At 44.6% G+C, this 20084-nt stretch overlaps 1 protein-coding gene across 1 annotated transcript in view; it reads right to left on the reverse strand.

Annotated features, from left to right (window-relative positions):
• Window positions 1-19727, reverse strand: part of LOC119165557 (uncharacterized) — a 21020-nt gene extending 1293 nt beyond the window's left edge. The window contains exons 1-4 of the mRNA XM_037417698.2: window positions 19512-19727; window positions 14808-14944; window positions 14667-14734; window positions 4538-4624 (exon numbers count right to left, since the gene is read on the reverse strand). Of these exons, the coding sequence (XP_037273595.2) occupies window positions 4538-4624; window positions 14667-14734; window positions 14808-14944; window positions 19512-19619 (400 nt within the window). The 5' untranslated portion in view covers window positions 19620-19727. The remainder of the gene's footprint in view (window positions 1-4537; window positions 4625-14666; window positions 14735-14807; window positions 14945-19511) is intronic.
• Window positions 19728-20084: the final 357 nt, after the last annotated feature.

Raw genomic sequence — 20084 nt, forward strand, 5'->3', positions numbered from 1 at the left:
TCCTCGTCTTTTGTCGGCTCATAAGGCAGTTAAAGCCGTCTTGTCGTTTTTGTGGACTACAGGCATATGTGAACACCTTCAACTTTTGTGCAGTGGCACCGCTTCATACACGTCAGCCCATTCACTGACAATCCTTTCTTTGTATCTTTCTCTTCTCTTCCTCCTTTGTCATCTTTTTACTGCATTTTCCCATACCCCCAGCGTAGGGCAGCAAACCGGGTATAGGCACTGCGCCGTGTCACCTGTAGGCAGACAGAAATAGGTGCCTTTTTCCTTTTCTCACGAACCACTAACCAGCCAACCAACCAACCTTATGTGTGCCTGGTTCACCTCCCTGCCTTCTCTCTTGTTGTTCTTGTCGTCCCCTAGCTATGCATCGTGTGATGTCAGTGCTCCTCGGGCATGTGTAGCTCTGCTTTCGATAAGCCACATGAAACAGCTCAACCTGGGTCACTGGACTTATGCTACGAAAACATAGACAGTGGCGTCCTTATTTCAAGAATCTAGCAAAATTTATCATTTAAAAGACTGCATATATTGAGTAACGTTTTTATTGACATGTATATTTACCTAATTTATAGCTGTGTAGACACTAATTTTGTGATTCATCGGGAAATTATTCATGAAATATGAAGAGAACGTTCATGTTTACTTCTCAACACCAAGGCGTATTGCGAAAAACTACCGCCACTTCGCAGTCGGAAAATGTCAAATATAGTGTGCAGCGTTGGTAAAACTCTGACACTGAGAAAAATAGCCCGAATGCTCTCTGGTAGCTATATGTGTCATCATAGCCCTGCCGTAGCCACTAATTCACCCGACGGGGTTGCTGCGATGTTTTTCAAACTATATGCCAAATGGTAACTCCGAAAAGTTTTGCTTTGTAGTTAATGTTTTTCAGCTGCAAGTCGTTATGTAGCGCGTTGCTATTTTTCATATGGCTATACCTGATGCCCCTGAATGTAATCTATTTTCTTTCGTGCGTTTAATAATATTGTTATATGGTCGGTGACTTCTGGACAAAATGCATTTACATAGGAAAAACCACAGGCAAGAGTGACAATAGATGATTGGCACACTCGCGCATTTCTGTGTTAAGTTCTAGCCTACGCACACGTTTGAAGAATGCTTTGACACCACACCAGCGGCTGCACAAATGCTTCGTGCAGAAACTGCCCGCTTAAGTATAAACGACCACACTACATCTGTCATTTTAGCCGTGATTGACCACTGCCCTTATGACGTTATCCTAGGCCTGGACTTGTTTTCCAATCATTCTGCTCTTATTGATTGTGCTACCGGCGTCCTTCAGCTAGAGCTGCCTCAGATAGTCGCTGAACCCTACACTGCCCCGCCACACCTGTGCTCTCTTCAGGATGTGCGACTGTCACCTCAGGCAGCCGCCTACGTCGTTTTAACCGCACAGCCACAGGTTCCCGATGGCCAATATGTCCTCCTTCCTCTCGCCGACGTTATATTGGAGCAGAACATCGCCATTCCCCATACGCTTGTCACTGTCGCTGACAACTGTACCTCGCGCATTGATTTTAGCTTTTGCCCTCAATCGCTTCCTTGTGGCATGTTCTTGGCCAGCGTATCTCCAGCTGACGAATTAGAAATAACGGCTCTCACCACCGAGATTGATTAACTTCCGTCTTCTATAGCTAACGGCACCTGTTCTCTGCCAAATCGTTTCTCGAAGATGATTGCACCTGATTTCAATCCTGCGCAAGCCAACGACATCAATCGTCTTCTCACCTCATATACCGACATTTTTTAATTCGACGACAGACCTCTAGGGCAAACATCCACCGTTCAGCACCGTATAAACACTTTTGACGCCAGTCCCATGCGCCGACTCCCCTGTAGTGTCTCCCACACTGAGCGCAGAGTTATCCAAGTGGAAGTTCACAAAATGCTCAACAAAGCTCACACAACTATCAAGTAGTCCTTGGGCCTCCCTTGTCGTCCTTGTGAAGAAAAAGGGCGGTACCTGGCGCTTCTGCATCCACTATCGCCACCTCAACAATACCACGCGAAACGATGTGTACCCGCTACCACGCGTCGATGACGCGTTGAACTGCCGGCACGGCGCTACATACTACTCGTCTATTGGTCTTCGGTCCGGCTACTGGCAAATTTCTGTCAATAAGATGAACCGCAAGAAGATGACCTTTATTGCAACGGATGGTATATACCAGTTTAAAGTCATGCCTTTTGGACCATGTAAAGCCCTTGCCACATTCGAACAAATGATGGACTCTCTCCTGCGTGGTTATAAGTGGTCTGCTTGTCTCTGGTGTCTGTTACCTAGACGAGGTCATTGTCTTTTTATCTACTTTCGATAGCCACTTGACCCGTCGCACTGCAATTTGCGCAGTCTTCACATCAACTGGGCTACAACTAAACTCCAAGAAATGTCAATTTGGCCGCCGTCAGAATACTGTTCTGGGCCATCTGTAAACGCAGATGGCGTCCAACCAGATCCCGAAAAGTTCCGCGTCGTCCGTAGCTTTCTGATGCCCTGTTCTATATCCGACCTCCGGATTTTCATCGGCTTATGTACTTATTTTTGTCGTTTTGTGAAAAACTTCGCCGACGTTGCCAGGCCACTCCTAGATTTTCTGAAAAGAATACCACACTCTCATGGGGCACTGAGCAGACTCAAGCATTCACTGCTCTCATCGGCTATTGAACTACGCCCCCCATACTCACTCACTTTAATTCTTCTGCTGCCACTGAAGTTCACACCGACGCCAGTGGCCACGGTATTGGCGCAGTTCTTGCTCAGCGGCACCACGGCAGACAATGCGTGATAGCTTACGCCAGTCGCCTGCATTTTTTCCCTGAGAGGAATTATTCCATCACCGAGAAAGTTTAGTATGGGCTGTCACGAGGTTTTGGCTATATTTATATGGTCTCATGTTCTTCTTCGTTACAGGCTATCACGCCCTCTGCTGACTGACTTCTCTGAAGGACCCGACTGGATGTCTAGGTCGCTGGGCTCGGAGGCTCCAGAAATTTTCGTTTAGCGTCAGCTACAAGTTTAGCCGGTTGCACAAGGACGCAGACTGTCTTTCTCGTCATCTGGTGGACCCTCCTGATCCCGTTGTGACTGACCTGGAGAGCAGCGTAATGGTGTTCACTTACATCGGCGATATGCGCATTGAACAACGACAGGATGAGTCAGGGCGGATTATCATCGATGCCATCTAGTCTGACAGTCATTCCCCTCTGAACGATTTAATCGCGTGGGACTCGACATTCTTGGCCCTTTTCCGACGACGACACTGAGAAATAAATGGATCGTCGTTGCCACAGATTACGCGACTCATTACGCGATAACAAAGACCATGCCAACCAGTTGCACCACTGACGTCACAGAGTTTCTTTTTCGTGAGGTCATCTTCTACCACGGCACACCCCGACAGCTGCTAACGGACCGCGGCCGTTCTTTCTTGTCCAAAGCGGTCGTTGACCTCCTTCGATCGTGTGCTACAGCGCATAAGCTATCTACCGCCTACCACCCACAAATTATTGGCCAACCTGGACGTCTCATCCGCACGCTCATAGTGATGCTTTCGATGCATGTCTCGGAATATCATCGTGACTGGGACACCACGTTGGCCTATGTGACTTTCGCCTGTAATTCCTCTCGACATGACACCACGGGCTTCTAACCTTCTTATCTTTTGTATGATCGCGGCCCCATAATGACATTTGTAACCACCTTACCTTTCAAGCCATCTGCTTCCGAGTACGCAAGCGAAGCCATCGATCGGGCTCACATGGCTTGTCAAGTGGCTCAGCGCTGTCTCACCAGGTCACAGGATATGCAAAAATCCCGCTACGACCACCGACATCGTTATATAACGTTTGCCCCAGGTGACCGCGTGCTCCTCTGGCCACCGTGTCACCGTGTAGCTCTCTCCGAAAAAAATTTGTCCCAATACGCAAGACCGTACCTAGTCCTACGTGAAGATAGCGACGTCAACTACGATATAGAGCCATAGCGCTCCAATACGTCACCAAGTTCATCTTTTGTTCACAGTGTCCATGTTTTGCGCATGAAAGCCTACTTCTGTCGCACTTGTCCGGACTCGTGCCGAGACGGCGCTCCAACGCCCGGGGGTCCTGTTACGGAGATGAAGTAAAGGAAGGGGAAGGACAGAATCAACTGACAGGCGCTCGAGAGTGCCAATCAGTCATTGTGACTCTTGCCTGTGGTTTTTCCTCTGTAAATGCATTTTGTGCAGAAGTCACCGATCTTGTAACAATGATTATCTGTTTTATGGTGAGCGTTTATTCACGTCCTTTTTCTTGTCCATCCTGCTACTTACACGCTATTACGTTACCGATAATGGAACGTGAACTAGCCGGATCCATCACATTACTAAGTTTTGTTTATAGAACCGCACCACGAGCAGAAGGAAAGGTGTAGTGCTGTAAAAGGAAATGACACTAATGTCGGACGCGAATGGTGATGCTCATCGTGCATGCTGTACAAGGCAACAAAATAATATAGGTCATCGCATACCTCGTATATTTGGCCGGAGCTTCATAATGGCGCATGAAGAATTTGGGGCCTCATAAATCATAGTTTCCCGAAGAACAGCTGGTATGCCTGAAATTTATGAACACATCGACTAAGACACTGCCCTAAAATTCAGAGGCGAAAAATATAACCCTCTGGCTGTTTACAGTAAAGGTAAAAAACTTTTTCCAGCCATCTTCAAACACACCTGCCTTGAACCAGCTCGGCCGCCTATTCCGCTTGCAATGTACTGATTAATTGATAGTGTTACGCGAGGAACTGAGAGGATGGTGATGGCAGAAGGAGTAACTCATGCCTAAGTGATAAATTTCACCAATGGTTTGTGAGACACTGAAATAGAACATATAAACATAATATTAGGGTTGCGCACATGCGGATGCATGAATGAATCAGAATTCTTTTCTGGATATTGAAAATGATGCGGCACTAACAGAACCTTGGTCTAGCCAGTGTGTGGTCACAGAATAACTAAAGAGCCACGTGGTTCTATTTTGGTGAAAGAGTATACAATAAGTTTTTCATAAAAAAAGGCCAAGTGCCATACGATCGGCTATGCGCAAATAACAGACAATCGCCACACTCCTTTACGCTGTTGTTTTTTCTAAGCCTTTCATGAGGGCACCATTTCATAACCCTAACGTAGTTATTTGCACACAGGGGAAGCTATGGCTTTTTGTTCCTATCACAGCCGCGTATTTTGCTATCAGTTGCGTGGTGTGTCTCCACAGTTCTATTAGTTTGTTCAAAACTTAAACACTCATATTAACTCAAACGCCCACTTTTTAGTGCATTGAATTTCAGGTGTGCGGTTTGTATTAAGCTTTTATTGTACTTTGACACTCGCAGCTCGCGCACGTGCTGGCATTCGTTTCGTCGTGGTGATGCCACGTGGGGCGCAAGCCCGCTTTTCAGCACGACCAGACTCGATGCAAAGGTTACAGCCTTAGCAACGCGTGCGCAATAATGAGCTCAGTGCACATTATTTTCACAGAATCGCAATCGGTTGGACGAGTGCGGGTGTTCCGTGTAAATGAGTCCGGTGCCCCCGATGTGAAATGCAGTACTGAGCCGAGTGACGCCATAGTGTGTCAAGGAACGTCTGCCTGGTCAGCGTGAGACATCACCGGAATATAGAGTGCTCTGTTTTGCTAACGTAAAGTCACCATGACGCAGGTGAAAGCACGTGGCCGCTACGTCAGAGTATAAAAGCTCTTGTGGCATGTCGCCGTCTCTTGCCGTAGCGCAGGCAAAAGCACATATATGTGTATATTGTAGCCACCTATAGCGTGTTCAGTTCAAGTAACAACGTATTCCGCTTGTTCACTGAACGGACTTTATGATAATTTTAACGTGTTCTCTTTCAATTGTTCTTCAAGCACTTTGATAACGATATCAGCGTAGGTAAAACAACGTAGGGGCCAAGCGTAGCAAGCAAATCAGGCGACCATGCTAAAGAAAAGACTTGCTGGCCTTTATGTTCAAGAACTTTCACAATAAGATAAAGTGAAGAAATTACCACTGTGGCAAACCTCGGAAACACAAACAACGTATAAAAATTGAGAATAAGCAAGTGCAAAATATAGAAAGAGAGAAATCATAGAGAAGCTAAATAGAAATAAAGAGTGATAAAGACACAAGAGACTGGAAAACATGACAGCTAACAAAGAAAAGCAAAGACTGCGTAGCTACGCCCTCTGTTCGGGCTTGGCACCGCTTAGGCGGTTGTGTGTTTCTATGTGTGTGCAGATCGTGCAGGTATGAAACCGTCGTGATCTTTCCGCGGCTATCAACAGTGCTATCGCATCCTGCTGGCCACCTCAAGGTTCATATAAATGGTTGATTGATATGTGAGGTTTAACGACCCAAAACCTCGATATGATTATCAGACATGCCGTAGTGGAGGGCTCCGGTAATTTGACCACCTGGAGCTCTTCAAGGTGCACCCAAATCTGAGCACACGGGCCTAAAAAACTTTCGCCTCCATCGAAAATGCAGCCGCCGCGGCCAAGATTCGATCCCGCGACCGACGGGTCAGCAGCCGAGTACTTTAGCCGCTAGACCACCACGGCGGGGCATATAAAGGGTATTCCACAGCCAGCACCAAGAAGATTGATAAGGCTGCACTGCTTGTGGAGGATCGCCTTCAGGTGGAAACACCGTTTGCACGGTGCATGGTCGATTGATTGATTGATTGATTGATTGATTGATTGATATGTGGGGTTTAACGTCCCAAAACCATCATATGCGATTATGAAAGACGCCGTAGTGGAGGGCTCTGGGAATCTTGACCACCCGGGCTTCTTTACCGTGCACCCAAATCTGAGCACACGGGCCTACAACATTCCCGCATCCATCAGAAAAGCAGCAGCCGCCGCTGGTATTCGAGCCCGCAACCTGCAGGTCAACAGCCGAGTACTTTAGCCACTAGACCACTGCGGTGGGGCGCATGTTGCTTCCGACTGAATGTCATTGTTGTAGTACAAAATGAGACGTAAAATTGGGAGTAGATGCCGCAGCTGCTTCAAAAAAACATTCCTCACCTACATCGTCTCTATGCCATAGTTTAGAGATTGTGACAACCAGGCAGCGCCTGGTATTTCTTTCCTGTTTGGTGCGCATAAGATTACTTTCTCGAAAAACAGCGACCTGTTGTACATTTCAACAAGGTGTTTTTGGTGCATTTAAAGCACTCCCTACAGCGAAAGCTGTTATGAGATCACAACTCGGGTCATGCGCAGTTTTCTGCCGCTGCCACGAGCGCCTCCGCCACTACCTCTTTGCATTAAAGGCACACTGAGACTCGAACCTTGGGTATTCTGGGTGCCAGCTCAGTATTCTATCAATGAGATAAGTTGGTGCTTGTGACTTGTTGGCAAACTTGCCTTAGGAAGGCTTGATGTCGAGAAACCAATCGCGTTAATACGACTTGTAAAGCGTTTTAAAACAGCACAACAACAACTCGTCGTCGCACAATGGAAATAACGTAACGAGCGGGTCGTCCAATGCTCCAACTCATTACAAAACCTTGTTCTTGTTCCTCTATTAGCTGTGGCACATACCCACTTCAGCCATGATTCCTCATCATCGTGCCACCGTATGAACAATTGGCACGAATTGTCTTGCAAGTGTGCAGCGCTTCTCATAAGAATGACGCAAAACAGCATAGCGGATGGCGGCCTACCACCCAAAAGGCTTTTAATAATGCTTAGTGGGTATGAAGCGAGTGTGCAGTAGTTATACCCAGGGAGTATTTTGAAAAGGCTCAGAAAGGCCGCTCTTCTAGCTTTTGCTGTGACTGTGCTGCGCCTACCACGCAGGCCTGGCGTTTTTTTTCTGATAAAATGCACACTTTTCTGTGAACTTAGTGTGATGGAACTGTTTTTATCATGTTCCTTCAAGCTTTTTAAATGTGGTTAAGTAAATGGCTATTAAACGCCTCTTTGAAGAGGCTGATTGTCAAGTTTGATACGTCATTGAGGGGGCGTGGTTTTAGAAAAAAGTGAGCCCTTCAATTTCCTGAAGCTAGGTCGTACAACTGAGCAGTAGCTCACGAGGAAGTGGAATAAGAAGGGATTAAAAGGAATAGATTGAGAATAATGAGAAGACAAAAGAAGTCTCAACTTTGTCGCAATGGCGAAGCAATTAACGCGATAGCTACATATTGGATCATCACGCGCAGAATGGCAAGCAGATGTGGACATGTCCCTCGTTTCTCACGTAGAAACGACGCATGAATTGTACTCGATGTTACATAGAGACGCCAATGAGCGTGTCTGTTGTTACTTCACTGTGTCTGAAAAGCACACCATTTTCGCCAACAGAGGCTGTGCGACGATTACAGTGACCTTTGTGCGCCCGGTAACTACAACAGAATTGTTTCAGTGCAAGCCTAACGCAAGCCAAGAAGTATGATCTTCTCCACCGGTAGATAAGGGCGCGCGAAGGATCGTCCGCCCCCCTCAGCTCGGTGGGCCTAAATACGCGTGAGAGATGAGAGCCGCCGCACGCTCCATGCGCCATCTTGCTGATAATGTTGAAAATACAATAGTTCCCCTCCCTCCTCCCCCTGGGATGCCCGCCAACAGCAGAGTGGAAGATATAAATAGCTTGCCATTTGAATACTGAAGGAGGCACCCCTAGTTTTCTCAGTGGTTAACGCCTCGCATTCACGACGCGGAGATCCCACGCTGGAATCCGAGCGCTGGAGTATTTTTTGTGGATTTTCGTTCTTGAGATTTCTTATATGTTTAGATACGTATAAATATACGGTGCATGACACCATCACCGGCAGCAAAATCTAGCGGTTAGTGTTCATAAAATTTTTATCACCATAAAAGATTGAACGCGGTTCAAGAAGTCCAAGAACAGGACACCAGTTGGCTGGAGCTACACAGCGTGAGGAATACGCGGACGGTGGGCCCATCAGCGAAAGCTATGCTGGCGTCGGAGATAGCAAACGGCACAGTTTTTCTGCACGGAATCCACCAAACGAGTCCTATCTCAATTTTTTGGGGCTTCTAAGCATTATGTGTCTATTTTCTGCTTAAGTATTGGCGGAACGCTTTCTTTCTGCGTTAAAGGTACAACGTTTTCCACCATAACCCAACATCTATCTATCTATCTATCTATCTATCTATCTATCTATCTATCTATCTATCTATCTATCTATCTATCTATCTATCTATGCCCCGCCGTGGTGGTCTAGTGGCTATGGTACTCGGCTGCTGACCCGCAGGTCGCGGGTTTCAATCTCGACTTCGGCGGCTGCATTTCCGATGGAGGCGAAAATGTTGTAGATCCATGTGCTCAGATTTGGGTGCACGTTAAAGAACCCCAGGTGGTCGAAACTTCCGGAGCCCTCCACTACGGCTTCTCTCGTAATCATATAGTGGTTTTGGGACGTTAAACCCCACATATCGATCAATCAAGTCTATCTATCTATCTATCTATCTATCTATCTATCTATCTATCTATCTATCTATCTATCTATCTATCTATCTATCTATCTATCTATCTATCTATCTATCTATCTATCTATCTATCTATCTATCTGTCTATCTATCTATCTATCTATCTATCTATCTATCTATCTATCTATCTATCTATCTATCTAAATGACCAAGTCTGGGTGCTCTCGTGATCACCCCCTCTTCTTGCGGTAAACTATACTTAGTGTGAGCGGGCAAGATGATCTGACAAACATGACTCACTGGTCATAACATGAATGATAAAACCTTGTCAATTGTGTCCTAAAACTCAGTCCGGCTGCCACGTGCGGCACTCGAATACCCCGGCCGGTTATGTGCCTCAGGTAGTTGACATTTTATATCAAACCAAGAACGGCAAAAACCAAACCTGGTTATCTGGGATCCTGGTAACCGTACCTGGTATTAGGACACTGTAATATTGAACTAGTGCAAGAACACGAATATATATATATATATGTATATATATATATATATATATATATATATATATATATATATATATATATATATATATATATATATATATATATATATATATATATATATAATATATTTATATATATATATATATACACATATATCTATATATATATATATATATATATATATATATATATATATATATATATATATTGGGAGTAATAATTCAATGAACCAGTTAGTATTTGTGAAGGTATGGGATATGGCACAACGGGAGCGTTGTCAACAAGGATAAATATATTAATTTTCCAACAGTTTCGGGAAGGGTCCTCCCTTCATCAGGGGATGAGTTATACTGACGTGAATTTCCAAACTTCGTTGCTGCCGCGTCCCTCTCGCCTTGAAAAATGTTTGCGAGAGTGAGAGGGAACTAGGAAAAAAAGGGGAAGAGGGACAAAAAGAAAGAAAAAGAAAGAAAAGAAAGAAAGTAAAGAAGAGGAAGAACCACTGTCAACACTGAGAACGAAAGCAACTGTCCGTGTACGTCCACATACGTTTCTTATCACGTGCTGTTCAGTTCTCGACGTGTGTCGGGCCACCCAAGATTGTCGCCGCGGTGCCGGGAGGGTCCGTGACGGCGTGCGTGAAGAAAGGGTTTCCCCGTAATGGGTTGGTCGGCATGCGGCGTGCGTAAAAGAAGGGGTCCCCGTTATTGGGTCGGTCGGCTCTTTTTGATTGTCAAGTTTGATACGTCATTGAGGGGGCGTGGAGGCAAAAGAGCCGACCGACCCATTAACGGGAACCCCTTCCTTTACACACGCCGCACGCCGACCGACCCAATACGGGGAAACCCTTTCTTTACACACGCCGTCACGAACCCTCCTGGCACCGCGGCGACAATCTTGGGTGGCCCGACACACGTCGAGAACTGAACAGCACGTGATAAGAAACGTATGTGGACGTACCCGGACAGTTGCTTTCATTCTCAGTGTTGACAGTGGTTTTTCCTCTTTACTTTCTCTCTTTTCTTCCTTTTTGTTTTTTTTTCTCCCCCCATTTTTTTACTAGTTCCCTCTCACTCTCGCAAACATGTTTCAATGCGAGAGGGACGCGGCAGCAACGAAGTTTGGAAATTCATGTCAGTATAACTCATCCCCTGATGAAGGGAGGACCCCTCCCGAAACTGTTGGGAAATAAATATATTTATCCTTGTTGATAACGCTCCCGTTGTGCCATATCTTATATATATATATATATATATATATATATATATATATATATATATATATATATATATATATATATATATATATATATATATATATATATATATATATATATTGTGAGCATTATTCATGCGCCGCATCTTGTCATTAGTACATACTCATCATCATCAGTCTGACCTGTGTTGTGGGGCAGAGGCTCGGCAAGTGAAAGAAGTGTCTTGCAGCAAAAACGTTGCCTTACAAGTGGTGGAGGTGCTGGGTAGTTGACACATACTGTGGTGATTTCTGAGAAGGTGACGCTGCAACCACCGGAGCGTATGTCGGCTTTGGAGTGGTATGCGAGCTCGAGACTTGCTCACACGTCATGGATGCCAGTTCATCTCTGACGATGTTGTGGAGGCTGCCCGCAGAAGGTGTTATGCGGAGCTCACAAGACGACGAGGTGACCTGGAGTTGCAGGTCCTCGAGTATTATGGACCGTATCAACGCATGGAGCTCATTGTTATCGAGCTTAAATTGCCAAAGTTGTCGGCGCAATCTAGCATTAGGTGTATGTGATATACTATTTAGGCGTTAAATAATGCTATTGCAATATGGATCATCACGATGGCGTGTGGCGAACTCGGTGTAGCAATTTAAAGCTGGCTTGTCGATAACCGCAAGTTGTGATATAGTGAGGGGTGACGCAGTGTTTTGCCCACCAGACGAGAAATCACCTGACGTACTCGATGGTGACAGTGGAAGGGGGCAGCGAGAGAGAACATCTGCATCTTGGTGTCTTTTGCCAGACTTATAGATGACGTCAAAATCGTACTCTTGTAGGCGGAGCGTCCAACGACTTAGGCGACCAGACAAGTTTTCCATTGACGATAGCCAGCACAAGGCATGATGGTCTGTAATAACTGGCATTCATAAAGATATGGTCAAAATTTTTGTATGGCCCAGACGACAGCAAGGCACTCCTACTCAGTTATGGAGTAGTTTTGTTCAGCAGCCGTAAGAGCCCGACTAGCATACGCAATAACTTTTTCCCGTGAAGTGGCATCCCGCTGTTGAAGAACTGCACCAATGCCTTGGCCACTCGTGTCGGTGTGGAGACATGTAGGTGCGTTCTCGTCGAAATGACAAAGAACAGGGTTCGATGTTAAAGCATCCTTGAGGGCTTGACAGGCACGCTCGCAGTCGTCGTTCCAAGCGAAAGTTGATCCGGATGTCAGCAGCCTATGCAGTGGCGACGCAATGGCAGCAAAATGGCTAATGAAGCGGCGTAAGTTACGTTTACACTACTGATGGACACCGCTGGGTTCCAGTACTTCCGCGTTCTCTACGTCACCAAGTCCTTGAAGCCTTTCACGACGACCCACGTGCAGGCCACTTGGGATTTCACAAAACACAAAGCCGCATCAGGAAACGTTTCTTTTGGCCTGGCATCTCTACTTTTATGGCCAAGTATGTTGCATCTTGCCATCTGTGTCAACGGCGGAAGCGACCAACTTCGTCTTCTGCTGGCCTTCTGCAACCCATCCCGTGTCCCGAGACACCTTTCGCCATCGTTGGCATAGACCTACTAGGACCCCTCCCCATCACGCCAGCAGGTAATTGTTGGATTGTGACTGCTGTCGATCACCTGATGCGGTACGCAGAGACCGCTGCACTACGCACAAGTTCTGCTTCAGACGTCGCAGACTTCTTTCTCAACGCCATTGTATTGCGTCACGGCGCACCTCGCGTCCTCCTGAGTGATCGCGGCAAGACGTTCCTGTCCACCATAATCGAAGCCCTGCTCACAACCTGTGGTACAGTACATAAGACGACGTCAGCCTACCACCCCCAAACTAATGGGCTGACAGAGAAATTTCATGAGACACTAATAGACATGCTATCGATGTAGATCGCACGAAACCACGACAAATGGGATACAATTTTGCCTTTTGTGACGTTTGCGCATAACACCGCTGTTCCAAGAACTACTGGCTACTCGCCTTTCTACCTCGTGTGCGACCGTACACCGACATTCACCATCGACGTCTCTTTTCTAAATGTTCCAACTGACTCTTCGGCAACCGTATCAGAGCAGTTCATCACAAGGCTCGAGGAATGTCGGCAACGGGCTCGCCTTAATACAGAAGCTAGTCAGCAAGATCGCAAGCAACGCTACGACAGCTCCCATCGCGACGTCTCCTTCAGTCCGGTGAATGAAGCGTTGCTTTGGACGCCCATTCGTACTCCAGGATTGTGCGATAACTTTCAGTCACGCTTCATTGGACCCTATACAATCAACGAACAAACGTCACCAGTGAACTACCGTGTCACTCCCAGCGACCTTTCTTCGGATCATCGCTGTCGTGGTTCAGAGATTGTCTACGTATCGCGTCTGAAGCCATTCGTTCGACGTTCCGTTTCCGTCTAAGACACGTCCGGGCTGGCCGCTCAAGCGTGGGGGGGAAATAAGTGTGAGCTATTTTCATGCGCGTAATCTTGTCATATGTACATACTCATCATCACCAGTCTGACCTGTGTTGTGGGGCAGAGGCTCGGCAAGTAAAAGAAGTGTCTTGCAGCAGAAACGTTGCCTTACAAGTGGTGGAGGTGCTGGGTAGTTGATACATACTGTGGTGATTGCTGAGAAGGTGACGCTGCGACCACTTGAGCGTATGTCGGCTTCGGAGTGGTATGCTAGTTCGAGACTTGCTCACCCGTCATGGATGCCAGTTCCAATATATATATATATATATATATATATATATATATATATATATATATATATATATATATATATATATACATATATATATAAATATATGCCCAGGACGAAGGAGCCGAAGGTATGAAATTTCGATTACCCTTCACTGTCGCGGCTCACAAAGTTATATCAGGATGTCCGGACGCAAAGGCCATTACTGTAAACTGGAGAGATATTAACGATCTGTGTTTATAAGCCCTTATAAGCCCTTATAAGTAAAAGATATGCCGCGTGATCTACAAGCATTCACATTTTTTGTCGGTCAGTGAATAAGTATATAAATATCAGAACCACTAAAAAAGTGATTAGGTGCTCTAAATGGCGGGGCGTGCAAAGACGCATATAAGCAGTCCAGATACCAGGATCGCCAGTTAACAAATAAGGATGAGCAGAACGGCGGAGAATACAGAAGGCAGAAAAACTTATCGTTGGTTGCCCTTGCAAAAGGTTCACCTAACAATACGGAACGCGAGGTAGTCTCCATGAATGGTAGCTGCTAAGCCATTTCAGTTCTCCTTTATGGAAAGTATTGGATGGGTGCCCATGCATGCTACACCAGTACTTTAAATATGAGCATTCATAAAATTTTCGCGGGCAGTTGCACCATGTACCTAAAATCTTCAGGAAGCGCTGTTTTTTCACTACATTTGCTAGCTGTTAGCATCATGTTGGCAGCGTTTCATTTGAATTTGTCGGTTAATATGTTACGGGTTTATTATGTATGCGTTCTGTACCTCGGGAACTGACATCCATGCGGTCTTTGCGTCGTGGGTTGAATTGTCCTTGAAGCTGAATGCTATGCCTGTCAATTGAAAAAAAAAAACAAGCGCCAATTAAAATGCATTCAATAGCAAGTAAGAAAAAAATAAACATACCTTCGTCCTTGGCTCCAGAAAGTTCTGTTGAAAATTATGGACAGTGCGTCTATACTGACCGTTTGATCATACTGGTAGCGAATGGCGGTTCGTTTAGAGGCCCGGCACATCCATATGCGTTCAGAGGTTTTGAAAAACTAAAGAAAAGTGCCAAAAGTATGAAAATCAAGCTGCTATTTCGTATTCATGCGTATTTAGCTCCTTGTCATTCATACAAAGCATGAAACAATTATGAGTTAGCTGAGCTACTGCTTCACCGCTAGTCTATATGTGGCTTCTCTTTTTCTCTGTGTTTTTAGAGCGAAATCATTAAGGTGGATGCTTTCCGTCCATGCTTCCTCATAGTTTTGCTTATGATATGCAACGATAAAGGATCATAGAGAGACATAAAATTGGCAGCTCTGGAGCTTCTCTCATAATTTTTTTCTGGTTTCTCTGTGCACGCTTTCTTTCACTTTGATATGATTAGGAGACCTATTGTGGTTCTCAAAAACAAGGTAGAAAAGTGAAAGGACCCACTAATTGCGAGAAATCGAGCACGAGAAAATACTCTTGATTCAAATGTCTATGCTTTTGTGAGCTAGAAGTCCCGGTTCATTGTTCTGTAATATCATTTATCACGTTTTCTCCAGTTCTTGAAGGCACCACTCAAGGCCATTTGTTGCTTTGTTTGTTAAATAAACGTAGCATTCCGCAGTATGTACTTCAAAAAGTTTGACGCAAATAACTGCACCTTGCGTAGGATTCATACACACATTTCCTGTATGCACTCTTAATCATGGCTTGTTGCTCACTCTAATGCCGCGCTGGTCACGCAATGATCAAATAATGTCACAATTTCGTTGCGTACGTCTTCAAACACTCTCGAAAAAAAAACTGTGGCACATATACGGGAGCGGGTATGTGCCACAGGTGTAGACATTTTACATCTATAGGAACGGTGCAAACACACATAGGCAACTATAACGCTTAGGCGTTAAGAAAAAACTGCCACAGGCAGCGTTGACCGGACGAAAGCGAACAATAAATGCCTAAGTCCCAGGAGGAATCAAACCCTAGCCTTCTGCGTGGCAATGGTGTCTTCTACCACAAAGCTACGCTACGCCTTGAATAGGCTTTTCATATAGACCCCTATTTATATATGTTCGTGTAACGTCACTTGTGGTTGCAGTACCAGCTATCCAATTTAATAAACACTACAAGTGTACTCATATGACAGCCCTCATGTTGGGTTAACGTAAATTGCAGTCACGCGCCATCCGTTGACGTTGATTTGTCTAGCAGTGTTGAGAGCTACCTTTGTTGCGCTCACCTGCGCAAACGCGAGCGTTTCGTATAAGCTTAATACTCCTGGTGTTGATAATATCTATGGTCGCAATTGGCATTGTTACACAGCTGTAAGAGTTACTTTCCATCTTCCCTCTTTGGCTAGTGTAGAAGCTAGTCAAGAAGGAGGAAATAACTGTGAACAACAGCTATTATAAAACATACGTGGCTGTTAACGTGCCGCCTATCTATTTTCATAAACAATAATTATGTACTGTTTGATACAGCCGTCACGTCAGGTTAACGTCAATTTTGGTTAGCTGCAATGCACTGAAGTTCATTTATGTAGCAGTGTCGAGGGCAGGCATCTTCGCGAACATCAGCGCTTTATATCAGCGTCTAGTGTTGCTACTACGCATGTCCCAGTTGTTGTTGCGTAAGTGCAAACAACTCGTTGTATCTGCAACTCCTCAACATATGTCGGTGCATGCAAGATTTGTGCATATATTTAGCGTCACTTCACAACATCTTGCTAACAAAAAAATATACACATTCACCTTTCACCCGCATGCGTCGCAAAACATTGATTCCTAAGGTACGAGGGATCCTCTGAATTTTTCATTATTGTATCGAATATCATACGTATCGATGAGCACGTTGTCCCAATAACCAATTTAAAACTTAACCTACAACTGTGATAACAAGTATATGTAGAAACGTTACGAGGCATTTAGTCGTTGACGTTGCTGTCACCATCATTTGCAGCATAAAGTATAATTTTCAAACCTCACCCCCTGGCTCGTATCTCCTCGACGTGAGTGAAAGCTCACGAGCGCTGGTAATGAACGCTGCTCGAGGAGAGAACGGGCCGGTAACCACCATTGCACTCACGGCACATGCGATAATATTCAACCATTGCTTTGCGGGGTTAGCGGAATAGCGGGATTGAAATGCGCAGTACGCTAAACAACCACTAGTGTGTAGACCGTACGTGCGCTTTTTTTTGCAGATGTAGCTTTACCGTGCTTGCGTCGTTAACGTAGTGCTTTTTGAAAATGGTGGCGGTTTCGGACGCCTGCGTCGATCTGAATTTAGCGTTAGTGATGACGGACTCACTTCTTTGGCAGGAAACAACTGAGCGAAATACTTTCGCTGGCCTTTTGGTAAATTCGATGACCGATAATAGTGGATAACTTAGCGTAGCTTTTCGGCTTGCTTCCCAATTCGAAATATCCGTAGACTTAACTAGAATATTCGTGTGAAGATATGTTTGACATTAGAATTTGCGTTTTGGGTTAATAGTTTATTTCTTTTTTACTTTTCTTGCTACTAAAAAGTAATTAAGTGTGGATATATTGTTGCGTGCGACGATGCAGGCGGGAATTCTCAGTATTCTTTCATACTTTTTGTCTACGCCTTCATCATCCGCTAAGTGACACCACTATGCAAGCTTGACCACGTAAATGCCCTGCTGCTAAGCTAAAGCGCACTGTCTTCAACGAACTCTTGCGGCATAGTAAAACGCCATTTCTTTACCTCTGCTATCACGCTAAGGCTTAACTATGTTCAATTTCCTCCCACGTGCGAGGCCTGCCAGCGAAAGCTCACAGAGACCAGAGAAAAAAAACAGCCAGCCCGTGTTTCAGCTGGAGCGTGCGAAAACATCGGGTGACGTAGGGGATAGTGGAGACACAGTAGCGTGGTAGGTAAGCGGTGTATGCTGCGTACTCGAAGAGCTTATTCGCTTCCACGCACCTTAATTTGACGCGCATTCGTACACTACTCGTGTCCGCTTCCTTTGCTCTTAACGCTTACTTAGCACTCAGGAAATTGGTAATACAAAAGCTGCTTTAGTTGCTGAAGTGAGAATATTGCACTGAACCAGAGCTTTGTTCGGTTACGCGAAACTGGATGCAGAGAGGCTCCAATCGTTTCTTCGTATAACACTAAAGTTTAATGATATCGCATTTACCGCTTCAGCTTTCAGGCGAAGGCTTAACCGTTTTCCTTGCTTCCACGTTTAGGTGTGCTGGTAGCTTTTGCTGTCCGGTATAGTTTGAAAATATGCAAATAATATTTCAGAAGCCACATAGCACCTAATATTATTCAACATAATTGAATATATGTGGGGTTTAATGTCCCAAAACCCTATTAACCAACATAGGATAGCACAAAGGGGACCGCCCCATTTCGCATGGCCCTTTTGCTGTCTATCTGAACAAAAAATAGCTTTGAATGAACGCTCAGTTTTTCAGCCTCACATCAATATTTTATACTCAGACGACCCGTGAGAACAAGTGGAGGAATTTCTGCAAACACACACAAAAATGACCTATATGCTTAAAAAATGTAAACACAAAAATCTTCATCGCATCAACAAAGGAAGCCCATCATTCCTGGTCAGGAAAATTCCGGTCTTCTGATAGTAATCTTTAGGCACAGATGATCAAGCTCCTCGTGTGTGAATAATTAATTAGGCTCTATGTAAGAAACGGCAGCCATGCGCTAAACAGTCGGGAGTCACTGCGAAACCGGGAAGAGCTGTCTTTCTTGAGCCGGAGTGAAAAAAATACTTTGGACATGTTACGCAGTAATTGCAGCCAGCTGGTGTGATACGCCAGTGAAAAGCAAACCGGTGGCGCCAGGCAATTACTCCGGCCGACAAGAGTCAAATATCATTAAAAAAGTACACCGGCTGCGCTATGTAATTACTCTGATCAGCCGGAGTAAAAGTTACTTAGAACAGAGGGGTTGCTAGGGAACAAGTATTTTACTTCCACTAGCGAGTAATTTTCTTCTAAAACAGTGTAAATAGTAATGAAGTTATTCCAACGTATTTTGTGGTGTCGCTGCTGATTACCTATTTTACTTTAATACAACGCAAATAAAAAACCTGAAACGCATACCTCTATGAAGCAGGCGTTTTAAAGGGTTAATGTCAATTGTGAATAAAGTGTTGGCACTACTTTAACAGAAACCAAAAAATAAATATATACATTTATACAATTCAACGAGCTATACAGAAGCGTTGCTCGATTTCAGAAAAGTGTGCTTAAAAAGTTGCATATAATAATTAGCAAACCACCCTATAAAATACACATGGTTTCTATAATACTAATGTATCTTCTATAAAACTGTTGCTCACGTTGTGGCCTTTATTCGTTACTCATCTAACGCTAGTGTATTCGACGTCCCTAATTACGCCACGGTGTACATACAACCACTACACTTGCTAAAATAAGTTGATATATTGGGAGCCGAAAAAAATCAATACAAGTGATTTCTTGGCGACTACATTTTATAACGCTCAATTTTTAGGACACTGACTCTGCCTAACTTTTTTGAAAAATAATTGTTTTTTTTATTCACGTGAAAGCACCTTCTTGAGCCATGTAAGGAAAGACCATTTAAATAATTCGAAAAAATATAATAACTTACTTGCTTGATTGAGTATCTGTATAAATCAGGTGTTGTTAGATAATTCTTTGTATTCGTTTTACCGGCAATGTAAAGTACAATCATCGCCACAAATACCTTTTTGTACATGGTAGTAAAGTGGTAGATCTGTATATGACTAGACGTGTAAGTAAAGTGTAAGTTCCACTTCACCGGACGTCGGTTCACTACTCTTCTGCACCTCTGCAGCAATATGATAACCTAGTGAAGCCTCATACTTTCATATTGAATTTTTTCAAAGCATTCCGAAGGACTTATTTTATAATTGTCAAGCTGTAAGAGTACTGAACAATGAAGCGTGTCGAGCTGACCTGTCATTCGCAAGAAAGAGCCTTCTATTGCGTCACTTTTGTTTATGTAGACATTGTGAAACCTTCAACAATGTACTCAAAAACAGTGCAACCAAGTATAAAGTCGTCCAGATAGAAACGTTTTTTTGCCGTCCTCACAGCCGGAGTTTATCAAAACACAATGAATATTTCTCCCTTTTCTTGCGATAGAACTGCTAGCGCGCCGCCATCTTTAAGCAACAACTGCGAAGAGAATGTAAACAAA

The sequence above is a fragment of the Rhipicephalus microplus genome, chromosome 9 (genome assembly GCF_043290135.1).
Source record: "Rhipicephalus microplus isolate Deutch F79 chromosome 9, USDA_Rmic, whole genome shotgun sequence".
Taxonomy (NCBI): Eukaryota; Metazoa; Arthropoda; class Arachnida; order Ixodida; family Ixodidae; genus Rhipicephalus; species Rhipicephalus microplus.